Source organism: Acomys russatus, chromosome 4 (genome assembly GCF_903995435.1).
Source record: "Acomys russatus chromosome 4, mAcoRus1.1, whole genome shotgun sequence".
NCBI classification, from domain to species: Eukaryota; Metazoa; Chordata; class Mammalia; order Rodentia; family Muridae; genus Acomys; species Acomys russatus.
The window spans coordinates 70,294,955-70,307,150 of NC_067140.1; the positions used below are offsets into that span (position 1 = coordinate 70,294,955).

The 12,196-nt window shown below is 42.3% G+C and overlaps 1 protein-coding gene across 2 annotated transcripts in view; it reads right to left on the reverse strand.

Annotated features, from left to right (window-relative positions):
• Hao1 (hydroxyacid oxidase 1) overlaps window positions 1–7,953 on the reverse strand; it is a 47,696-nt gene extending 39,743 nt beyond the window's left edge. The window contains exons 1-2 of one of the 2 annotated variants that reach the window (XM_051144696.1): window positions 7,707–7,953; window positions 986–1,137 (exon numbers count right to left, since the gene is read on the reverse strand). In XM_051144696.1, coding sequence (XP_051000653.1) covers window positions 986–1,137; window positions 7,707–7,843 — 289 coding nt within the window. In that variant the 5' untranslated portion in view covers window positions 7,844–7,953. The remainder of the gene's footprint in view (window positions 1–985; window positions 1,138–7,706) is intronic. The other variant, XM_051144697.1, reaches the window with a different exon arrangement.
• Window positions 7,954–12,196: the final 4,243 nt, after the last annotated feature.

Below are 12,196 nucleotides of genomic sequence, written 5' to 3' on the forward strand. Positions count from 1 at the left end.
CCACCCCTACTACACTCATCTAGCCCAGTCTCCTATTAGCCCCCACCCCTATTTCAGGGGCTATGTGTTGCCAGACTACCAAAATTAAATTGAGGCCACTCATACACATATGGCCCTAGCATTAACGATGATCCTGGCCTCTGACCTATGTTTATGTCATACAACCTTCTTGTGTCAAAACAAAATGTTGACGTTCTTCCCAGAAACCTGTGGGACTCATTTCAGCAAAGAAGGTAGATCTGTGTGATCCTTAATTCTGAGAATTAAAATGTTTTGAATTAGGATTGAGTTCATGCCCTTTGGGCCCCCATTTCTCACCATGCTTGGCATCAAAAGATGTCAACTAGGATTCTTTAGCAAGGCTTCTTAGTCTCTAAAGCAGAATGTGCAGAGGTCACATGTTCCGTGTTGCTATGGAAACAGGAAGTTAGCACATTAGCCACGGAAAGGGCCTTCTTTGCACCCTGTTCACTGTCCTCCTTGCTCCTTCCTGGGGCAATGGGAAATACTCCACTGGAAACAGAATCCACCCATAAAATAGTATCAAGTTCCAATACCATGCAATAAAATAGAACCAACTAGATCGCTGTGTTTATTCTTGCACTGAAACGCAAAGCATTTCAGTTTGGAATAAACCACCTCTGGTACTCAAGACCTATGACCTTGGGCAGACTACTACTTAGATCGTCATTTTTATGGACCTTGATATTCTACTCATAAAATAGCTAACGTTTTCAGAATGCTACTCTGTGCTGGGCGTTTATATGCATAATGTTATTATGACCCTCACAGCAACCCAATGCAACAACTACTGGATTGATCCCTGTTGTGCAGAGGAAAGCCAAGCACGTAGAGAGTATCTTGCCTTGAGCCACAAGCTAGAAAGCTGACAGTAAACCAAGGAATGTATTTTTTTTTTTTTTTAATGAAAGCTTCCTCAGAAGGGTGTTAGAGGTGGGAGCCTCTACTTGTCTCTCTTTCCTACCTCGTACAGTGGCCAGCTCCCCATCCACATGAGCCATGCACTGCATGGCAGTAGCCCCGACACAGATAGGCATGCTGACAGTCTGTCCTAAAACAGAGGTCGACAGGTCGATATCAGCAACATTCCGGAGCATACGTGGATATAGTTTCCATCTAGAAGTTAAAATGATATTAATATTTACATGTAATTTTAGAATTTTAAAACTGTAACCACAACTTTACCATACTTTAAAAGAGAAAATAACTTTTGTTAAGCCAAATTCTTTTTTATAAAGCTAAAGAAAAATGGACAGATTTAATGTTTGCTAGCATAGAAAGTAAACAAGCTGATAATGAACATCACATTACCTGATATCCTATTGTATGTCAGTTTATTTTTTGTGAACTTGTTGCAACTTTAAAATATAAAAGTGGAGATTACAATGTCTTCCCATATAATTTTTACTAAAGTGTGACTGTCACATCAGAACCCATCTATGCCAGCACATGGGTCTGAGAGCTGTGACAAAACCAGGCAGCCAAGTAATGGCCTAGACAGCCCACATCTACGCCAGTCAGCGTCCTCCAGATTTCCTGCAAACATTTGTATTTTTCATCCTCATATTTTTGCTTTTTCAAGAATAGTGCCGGGCGTGGTGGCACATGCCTTTAGTCTCAACACTTGGAAGGCAGAGGCAGGCAGATCGCTGTGAGATTGAGGCCAGCCTGGTCTACAAGGAGAATTCCAGGACAGCCAGGGCTACGCAGAGAAACTGTGTCTCGGAAAAAGAAAAGAAAAAAAAAAGAAAGAAAGAAAGAAAAAAAACAAAAACAAAAACAAGAGCACTAAAGAAAAGCAGACACAGTGTACTTACTAACCCTTTGTGCTGCTGCGTGTATAAGCAGTTTGTACCTTTGTGCTGAGGAACCCCATTTCACATCATGGACGCTACCATAGTAGTTTATTCACTCTTGGGGGACACTTAGATAGCAGGTTACCAAGAAGAGACTTTATACCCTATGAGTATATACAGGGGGAGGAAGTCTCCCTCAGAAACAGTCATAGGGGAGGGGAGTAAGGGGAAAATGGGAGGGAGGGAGGAATGGGAGGATACAAGGGATGGGATAACCATTGAGATGTAATATGAATAAATTAATAAAATATAAAAAAAAGAAAATTCGCATTTGTACTGATGATCAACAACATCACTATGAACATCCACTTACAGGCATTTGGGTGAATGGAATTTTTATTGTACTCTGCCCAGACCTAGATAATGATATGCAAAGTCCTAGAGGTTACATTCTGTAAGGAAGATAAGCTCACGGCAGTTGCTTCTAGAATTATATTATCCTCTTCAAAGTTACTAACTAAATCCATATCCACAAAAATAACAATAAGGGAAAAGTTAAATTTGGGGGTTAATTGTTTTGTTGGTTAAGCCTTTTCCTCAGAATGGTTCATAGAAAAGAAAAGTTTTCATTCTTGAAAATTGTAAATGATTTTCCTGCGATTCCTCTACATGCCAACAGAAGTTACTATGGAGCCAATCATCAAAAGTTTTATCTATAAATCTTACCAAGAATAAATTATCTTTTCTATCAACTGAGTGCACATTTCCTATTTATGTTGATTGCCCTCCTTGTTGTGGCAAACTAAGTCTGAGTGTTGTTATAATAACCGTCTTGTTTAGATACACATACAGACCTGACCAACAGTCCCAGTTATTTTTCTAGATTTATCTCCTCTACTTCTAACGAGGTTGAGGTTGCTCTTGTAAATATAGCAAAGAATGATTTTATATTGGAGAAGTGAGGGGAAAGCCCGTAATTGAGTAAAACTCATTTCCCCAGGAGGAGCATCAGCAACAGCTTTGCCCTTGAGGACTGGTTATAGGTCTGTAATCTAACCTTTCTCACACAGTGAACTAAAAACATCCCATGCCTGGACAGTGTAATAAAGGAGAGCTGTTCTTTGAACGTCATAATGGACATCATTTTCCATCACACCACATGTCTGTTCCTGGAAATATTTTCCTCAGCACCACACTTAAATCATGATGCTTTGACTCCATTTTGAAGGGGGAGAGGTGGAAGCCCTGGAGGGAGTATTTATTACGGATCATCTCTAAGCTGTTAAAATGAGAAGAGACTTTAATAGTGGTGACAGACGCACCATCTTTTAAAGGCATTAATATTAATATTTACTTGTGACTAAGGGAATAGTGGAAATCTTCATGAGAAGAACCCACAAAACTATGCAAGTGGATACATGTGCAAAAGGTGCCTTTTAAAGTGTCACCATTAAGGATTATTCTGTCCACAAGCCTTACATTTGTCCACTTGGTGGCGCAGTCACCCTAACAATCACAGGCTCCCGCCTTCCCTAACTATATTATCTGTTTTCACGTATTACAGTATTACAGAGACTCTTCAAGACCTACAGTTCCGGGCAACATTAAATAAAGTCGGGGAAACAGGAAAGGGCACAATCTCCAAAGTGTCCTCCAAATTTTAGTGTTTTCCAAATTACAATAACTTCACCAGATAGTTTCACTGGATTTTTTTGACCCCAAATTTAAATGGCTATCACGCTAATTATACAACAAATAATGCCTCTACATAACCTTATGTTGCATTCCCGTGCCATCCACTTTAGGAAGTCCCTGTGAAGATGTCCAGCACAGCTGGAACACTCTTAAGGCCAAAATGAACAAAAGACATTACAACAAGACGTTCAGCCTACACTTCACATAGAACAAAAGCCTAGGTTCTAACTAAGCAAAAACTCAAGAGAGACACACACACACTCCCTAAAAGTATCCACAAATTCCATTGCACTGAAACCTTGCACCCACTTATCATAGAACTAAGCCCCTGGAATTGACTTTCCTGGAGTCCAAAAATACCAGCACATGCCATTCCAGTGTCTTTAAGTGAACTTTCCACTCTACGAGTTTAAGACAAATGATTGGCAAAGCTCCTTCCTCACTTCTTTCATGGATTAGCTGAGAGAGGCTGTGACATTTTTACTTATGTAACACTGAAAACAAACGTCACTAGAGAGTTTGTGATGTTTCTCAAACAGTGAAGTGAGGCTGGTGTTGCTTTTGTTTGCTAGACAGTTTGAATTAAGCCTCCCATTTGTCAGTGTCTTGTTTTGGCTTTTCAAGACAGGGTTTCTCTGTGTAGTTTTGGCTGTCCTGGACTCACTTTGTAAACCAGACTGGCCTTGAACTCACAGCAATCCGCCAACCAATGGGGATACAGCAGGAGGGAGGCGGCTTCTACTTCTGATGTCACAATCCTGCTTTCTACTCAAACTGTGGAGTTAGTTTCCTTTGGGAAGGAGTGTAAACTTTGTCACAGGTGAAAGCAATCTTGGCGGGCTTTGCCGTAGGACACACCACGGATACTCCCTGAGATTAACCTTGAGATAGACTGGGTGGAGTCGTCCTGGGCCTGGAATTCAGGAAACGCACCTGGGGACTCCACCTGGACTATTGTGTTTCTAATTGACCCTCAACGGGAGAGGGAGACCGCCTCTTGCACGTGACAGACAGGCACGCCTAAAGGAGAGAAAGGAGCAGCAGGTGGAGACCAGGCTTGAGCGTATGTGGATCAGGTAAAGGATCAGCGAACAGGTCGAACCAGCACTCAGGCCTGAGACACCTGGGGACCCGTCGCATGGAACTGATACTGGAAGGTTCACTCTTGTTTCCCTTTAACCTTTTTTTCCCTTTTGTGTAAGCTAGTTGGGTTGTATAATAAAGTTTAATTGTTAAGAAACAGAGCCAACAGTTCCCATCAGGAACACCTTCAGGAAAAGCCACAGAGTGTGTGACAATGCTGGGTGAGTGGGCTCCTTTATGTCCATGTGTGAAAGAAATGGTGAAGTACACTTTTTCAGATCAGCCCCAGTCCGCTCAGGCTATTCAAAATGAAGCCGCCTGGCATTCTGGCCTTTGCCTTGTTCCTATATATTTGCAACAGAGGATTTCATTCTTCTAAATGGTTCAAGTTATTCATCATTTCACGACGTGATTTCTGGTCATGATAATGACAGTCCCTGGCCACACCAAGGACCATCTCCAAGCGGCTACTGGGTCACACAAGTGGCCCAAGTCTCCAGAACTCCAAAATGTGCTTGTCAGATCTGAGTGCTGATGGACAGAGCCAGTGAGGATGCTCCGTGTACTTGTGAGGAGACAGGATGAACTCCACAAAGGCCCTTGGAACACTTTGACCTTAGGTCACAGTTATCTGAAGGGTGATTATTTTGTAGCCTTTAGTTGAAACAGAATAAGAAACTCAGGGATGACTTCCTTCCTGCTGTCAAGGCAATGCTACCAAAGCCAGCAGAAATTCTACTTCCTGCTCAGTGGCACAAACCAAGGGATTGTGGGTCATGCAGGGAGCCACAAAGCAAAGGAGGCCTAGAGATGGCAGATGGGTGGTCAGGACAGACTTTTGTTGTAGTACAAATACTAAGAATCAGCTGTTCTCCTGAAAATTTTCCTCAATACCCTTTTCTTTAAAGAAGCGAGAGCACAGTTGAGTGGAGAGTGGGATATGACTTTCACACATACTCTGATGCCTCATATTTGACCATGTCCCCTGAATGGGGAGACCTGGTGGTACTCAGAGGAAGAATAGCAGGCTACCAAAAAGAGACTTGATACCCTATGAGTATATACAGGGGGAGGAAGTCTCCCTCCGTCACAGTCATAGGGGAGGGGAGTAAGGGGAATGGGAGGGAAGGAGGAATGGGAGGATACAAGGGATGGGATAACAATTGAGATGTAATATGAATAAATTAATAAAATAAAATTAAAAAAAAAAAAGAAGCGAGAGAATTATCAAGTTTCATGAAAGACATGACACTGCAAGCCCGGTTACGTTATTTGTGTCATTGGGGATGGTATTTCTAGTCAGAGTGCTATGGAATTCACAGAAGCCAAGAGACTCTTCTGGTTGGTTATAACTTGGAAGCCACCAGTACTCTATGCCACAAAAAATTTCTAGAATTTCTAAGATTAGCAAGGTGGTCTGCTTCACTGTACTCTGTTACTCCTTCCCTTGAGTAGCCTTTGGGGGATATTTTACCTCATTGCCAACTACTAGATTATGGAAACTAAGCCAGTGTGGAGTTGCTGCAATGCAGATTCCTTTCTATTTTTTTCAGTGTTAGGTCCTCAACTTGTAGCGATCTTGTCTGTGAAAACAGTTCAAAGTACACTTCAGTCAATTGTCTAGGCATGTTGCCACACTTCTGTAGCACTCAGGAAGCAGAGATGGGGAGATGACTGCAAGTCCCAGGCTAGCCTGGTACGCATGGACAGTTCGCCATGACACAGAGCTATTTAATGGGCTGCACATGCTGGGGTGGCTAATAGGGTAAAGAAAGCTGCATAGCAAGGGCATGGGTGAGCAGCAGCAGCAACAGCAGCAGCGCACATACACCAGCCCACTATATCAGCCAGGGGCCTGAAATATCTTTGGCTATAACAGCCCAGTGGGACTAAGATGACATTTGAAGAGACCACTCAGGAGAGCCTTTTACAGTTAAGCACAATGGCATGATCCCAAGAAAGGACATTTTACAAGAACAAGAAATGTTGACTCAGTCTCAAATATTTGAAGAAATAATAAGTTGACTAACTGCAGAACTTTGAGCTCCTACACTGTTAACAACTCCCCCTCCAAAACTCCCCCAGCATTTGTGTGTTCAGGATGGTTTCAGAGAAAGCCTTATCAAGGGCATTGGAGGTTACGTAGATGTCTCACCATTTGTGCCAGGTTCCAGCAACTTGCATGTAAAATACCTGCTGCCAACAACAGACTACCTTGATTACAATGACTTAAGTTCTCCTAGTTAGAAACACAAAGGCGATTCTAGTAAATTCACTCTATATCATGTAAAAAAAAAAAAAAAATAAGAAGAAGAAAGAAGGCAGATTTCTCTGCTCTCTAGATATTTTTTTAGCCCTTTCTGTTTAAGGAAGGATCATAAAAGGGGAACTCTCAGGTCCACTAAGGACTACAGTGGAATAAAAATGGCACAGAAAATGTGAGCTGTGGAAAAGCCTCTCCCAGCTAGTAGGCTGAGAAGAACCCACTTAAAATTATTTTATTTTTTGGTTTTGCCCTGAAAAGGAAGCATAAGCCATCTTGTATCTGAAATATAAAATCCTGTGGACCGTAATTTGGGAAGAAAAATGAAGCGCTTTGCAGGAGGCGTGAGACAGCAAGGGTGAAAAGATGACTGCTACACAGGCATATTGAAATTTAAAGTGACAGTGTGGACAAACCATTGATAATGATGATGATAACCGAGGAAGCCAGCAGGGTGAGAGAGAGCCTGTGAAGCCATCATCCTTTCGGGTTCGACCGTCTTAACATGTGAAGCTGTCCCCTAGTCTATCCACACAAGCCTTCTCTGTCACACTCTAATAAAAAGTAAATGGAGTCATCAGCGTTCATGACAACTTGTAGGTATAGTTAAATTTATTACCGACATAGTTTGGGTAATGGTAGGGCTCGCTTTTGCCATCAATCCCCAGACTTATAATACTTCAACATTTTAAGACCTCAAGATTTCTCACATGCCAGCAATTTTCTACTCCTCATTAAATTCAAATCCAGGCAGTCATTTTCACACCACCGCATAAAACTACATCTCATTCTTATGCAATATCACTGTGGGGTATTAAAACACAACTTTAAATAACAAAATTTCTTACCTAGAAAATGCTCTAATATTATCAGCCAAGGTCTCTTCATCATTTGCCCCAGACTTGTAATAATCATACACTGACTTTTGAAGCACTGATCGGGCATGTTGTTCATAATCATTGAGGCAGACCAGCCGGGGCAACATTGTGGCAGGGTAACACAACTTTAGATATTCTGGAAATTTTTCATGGATTGCTTTGTATGCCCAGGTAATTCTGTTATTTGTCAATTATTAATAGACATTTGCCAAAGTTCATATTTAATTCTCTCTTGCTTACATCAAGTAAACAAACACTGTATGCCTAGACTTTGACATTTCATTTGCAGATTAGTCACCAAATGTACCTGGAACACGCAGTTAGTGCCGGGGAGGTAGCAGAAATGAGCAGGGTCTGTCACACTGAAGGAACAAGACAATGAGTCACAAGCTAAGGGGCTGGCCTGAAGCCACCGCTGGCTCAGAGCTACATCAGACTGGGTCTTCCTGCAATCCATGCCCACTGAACTGTTGTATGGCAGTGCGCTTTTGACAAAACCCAAACTAAGACTTGACTAATATCAGATCTGTGGGGAGACGAAAAGGATGTATCACTGGTGGAAATACAGCACACAGATGGAGCTGATTTTGAATATGAGATACTCGTATGTCGAATGCTTGTTCCCCGGCTGATCATATAGGAGGTTTTAGAAATGGTAGGAGAAGGGGCCTAGCTGGAAGAGGAAAGGTCCTTGGTAGTATCTTGTATCTGCCCTCTCTTCTCTACTTACTGTCGGCCTACGGCGATTAGCTCTCCTCTGTCACGTGTCATTGTGATATCCTGCCCAAATGCATGAGGCAAAGAAACAATGGACCAGAATAAACTACTTCTCCTTTTGAGATGTTAGTGTCATCAGCTCTTTTTACAGCAATGAGAAAGCAACACAGTAGGTACTGAATACACACTCATCTCCTACTTCACCAGCGGGTTTCTGTAAAAGATGATTTCTTAATCTCAATTATATCAACATGAATATCTAAAGTGCAAAAAGGTGCATGAGATTCCCTGGCTTCTATGAGGCTGTTGCTGTTCTGTACTCATGTCAATCCTTTTGAATCGTTCTTTGCTTATTCAAGTTATTTTCTACTCCCTCGTGAGGATCGCCATCCAGCAATGATCTATGTAGCCATGTTCTTTGGAGAAATGCCCTGACTCATGCTTTATAAAGCCCCAATGAGTGAACGGGATGTAGATTCAAAATAGTTCACGCTGGGCAAAGAACCTAGAAATTATATATTGTAGACGGGAAAACATCCAAGGGGAAAATGTATTAATAGAACCTCATGTGTAGTCTATGGCTTAGTTTGGACGTGAAACCACAGGAGACACACAAAGCCTAGTCAGTGGTCATGTAAAGTCTCCACAATATTGTTCACCAAGAGAGGCAGGAGACAGAGTGAGGATGCATCCACTTCTACTCCTATGAGTGTTTTCAGGGATGACCATTTGCAGTGCCTAAATGGATGCCTGCTTTTGCCCCAAGGCCTTAATGTTTTGCTTTGCCTTCCCTTGGCCCATCATCCAGTATGTGAGCATGGGCAATTTCCCAAGATATACTTTCCTTTCATTGAAGACACTGTCCTCTGGCCTCCAGTCTTCATATGGGATTTCCCATACTGCCTCCCTACTTGTCGGGCTTCACACGTCAACCTGCTTTCTGCTCAGCGCTCAGCAGACACACGGAAGACTCTTCAGTCATTTACCTGCCTGGAAGCTTTTCCTCTATCTTTTAAGTTTGTTGTTTCTGCTTTGGTTTGTAAAAATAGTCAATATATTTTTTTTTTTTTGCTACTGCAGAAAAATATTGTAAAGTATTCTTACAATATTGTATTTCACATATGTAAGTGTTTAGTAAGAGGCTTTTTAGTCAGGCTAGTCCAGGTAATTAAGGGTAATTAATTAAGGTAATTAGTTTTTAATATTCTCTAATAAAGATAGCCTATTGCTAATGTGTTGAGCCCTTTAATCTTACTTTTCATAATCCTCCAGAGATGGGACTGGAGAGTTGGCTCAGCAGTTAAGAATATTCATTTCTCTTATAGAGGACCTAAGTTTGGTTTCCAGTAACCAAACTGAACAGCTTACAAAGGCCTTATAACTCCAGCCCCAGGGATCTGAAGTCCTTTTTCTGACCTCACACACATACACACATCAATATAATGAATATCTCTTTAATAACCACCCTACCGCAGAGGTCTTAAAGGCATTCGCCCATGTTTTCAGTCATTTGGGACTGAACTCTACAGACTGCACTTGTTATGATTTTGCTTCAGTAAACAAAGTGGGCTAAACATTTGATTCTCCAAATCTGCTCAGCTCCTCCCTTCAAGTCTCAAGAAAATAATCATTTCTGGCTCTCTTGTAGTTGAGACCAGGCTGGTTCTGGGCCACGCAAACAATTCTGGACTATGAGCTACCAGTGCCTGTGACTGCTAAACTGGGCTAGAGTACAACATTGCGAAGACAGTACCTTTTCTATCTCTTTTTTCATTGGTAGAGCCTGCAGCTTTGTCCTAACAGTGGCTGTTTTGCTTGCCTGATGTTAATGGTCCCCAGCATAGAGGCCTGAGACATAATATGAATGCAACTACAGAGCTGCCATTCCAAACCACACAGTGCACTGCAATCTTCCTGACAGAAGGCATAGAAAAGGAATCCAATTACTTTTACAAGCAAATAACTAGTTGCCTGACAATCACTCTCTTAAGTACCTTATCTTTCTTCCCTCATTAAATAACATTTCATTTTATGTACATAATCCTCTCATTTAGTCCACAGTAACCCTCTAAGTTTATGTGGCAATATTTCCTACTTGTATGCAAAGATATTACCCAGGTGGCAATGACAGATGACAGAGAGCAGACGGTAGATGGAATGCTCTCTGTAAGTGCCATACAGCACAATCAGGGAGAAACCTCTAAAGGACACTAATCTTAGCACAGAGTGGCTCTTGGAGCCAGAGGTAGAGTGGATGGACAGTGAAGATGTCATTCTCACAGACTCGGAAGCAAGAGGCCTTCAGCTGCAAGGTGTTGTTTAAATTATAATCTTCTGAGAGCAGGAAAGACTCTATACATGTCATTGAGAACTTCATTCCTTCAGGAAGATCATCCGGATTTAGATAGGAAAGAGAGCTCCACCAAAGGAGAATGGAAAAGTGAATCGCCTCACATGCATGTGCATCACAGAATAGAGTCTCCTGCAAGTCTCTCCTGTTACAGGGAGAGGTGTGGGTACGGACAGCCTTTCAGTGGGATTAACGAGCACTGGTTCTCTTCTTGATGACAGAAGTGACCATCAATAGCATGTCTCTTACATATTCTCAGGAAGTAGCAGCTAAGAGACTAGGATTCATACCACATGGCAGACGTTCAATGACTCCTGAACCAAGTCCACAACCCCTGGTTCCCTGTCTCAGGCCTGCTCAGTGAGCTCAGTCCCGGCACCAGGCCACTGGGGTTCCTATAGCCGGCCTCCACACAGCTCCTGGGAATTTTGATTCACAAAAAAAGTCCAAGCAGCCTCCTGCATCCGGCAGAGGTCTAACAGCTTTCCCTGTTAGACTCATCTGCACCATCTGGAGCTTCTTGCACCAGAGCTATAAAGAAAATCACATCTCAATCCTAAGACTTTGTCCTCTCTTGAACTTAGTAAAGAGCTCTACTGAAAAAAAAAAGAAAAGAAAAGAAAAGCAACTTGAACAAAACAAGAGAAGAGAGAGAGAGAGAGAGAGAGAGAGAGAGAGAGAGAGAGAGAGAGAGAGAGAGAGAGAGAGATGAGAGAGAGAGAGATGAGAGAGTTTTATGGGTCAAGGGTCAAGGGAACTTCAATCTCAGATACTTCAAATTCATATGATGACAGGGAGAGTTGGCTACCTCCCCCTGAACCCGACACTATAAAGCTGCCCCCCCCCATGATCATCAACCCTTGTAAGAATTTATTGCCCTGACAGTTATCAGGCATCACTCCTTGTCTGACCTTATAAGGCTGTTCCCCCCCCCACCTCTGCAGTCCCTGAGTATGAAGATAAAGCATCTTCTAACACCCCTGCTCTGACAAATGGCCAATGGTATTCAGCCACACAGACCTTGACCCAGAGAGCCTCCTCAAGGCGCTGTTCCAGGTCTATTCATTTCGCCCTTCGCTCCTGCACTACATCCAGCTGGGTGTGCAATGGGCCAGGCTACCCAGACAGGGAGGTGGAAACTGGACAGCAAACTCCAAGGACAGTTAAGCAAAAGGCATCTCCCTAAAATACAACAAAATCAACAAGATGACAGGAATTAACACACATTTCAATGTAACTCTTAATATTAATGCTCTCTGTCTTACCTTTGGTTCTGACTGCTGCAAAACACAATGGCCAAAGCAACTTGGAAAGAAAATAGTTTATCTGGCTGACACTTCCACATCGCTGTTCATCATTGAAGGAAGTTAGGACAGGAACTCACACAGGGCAG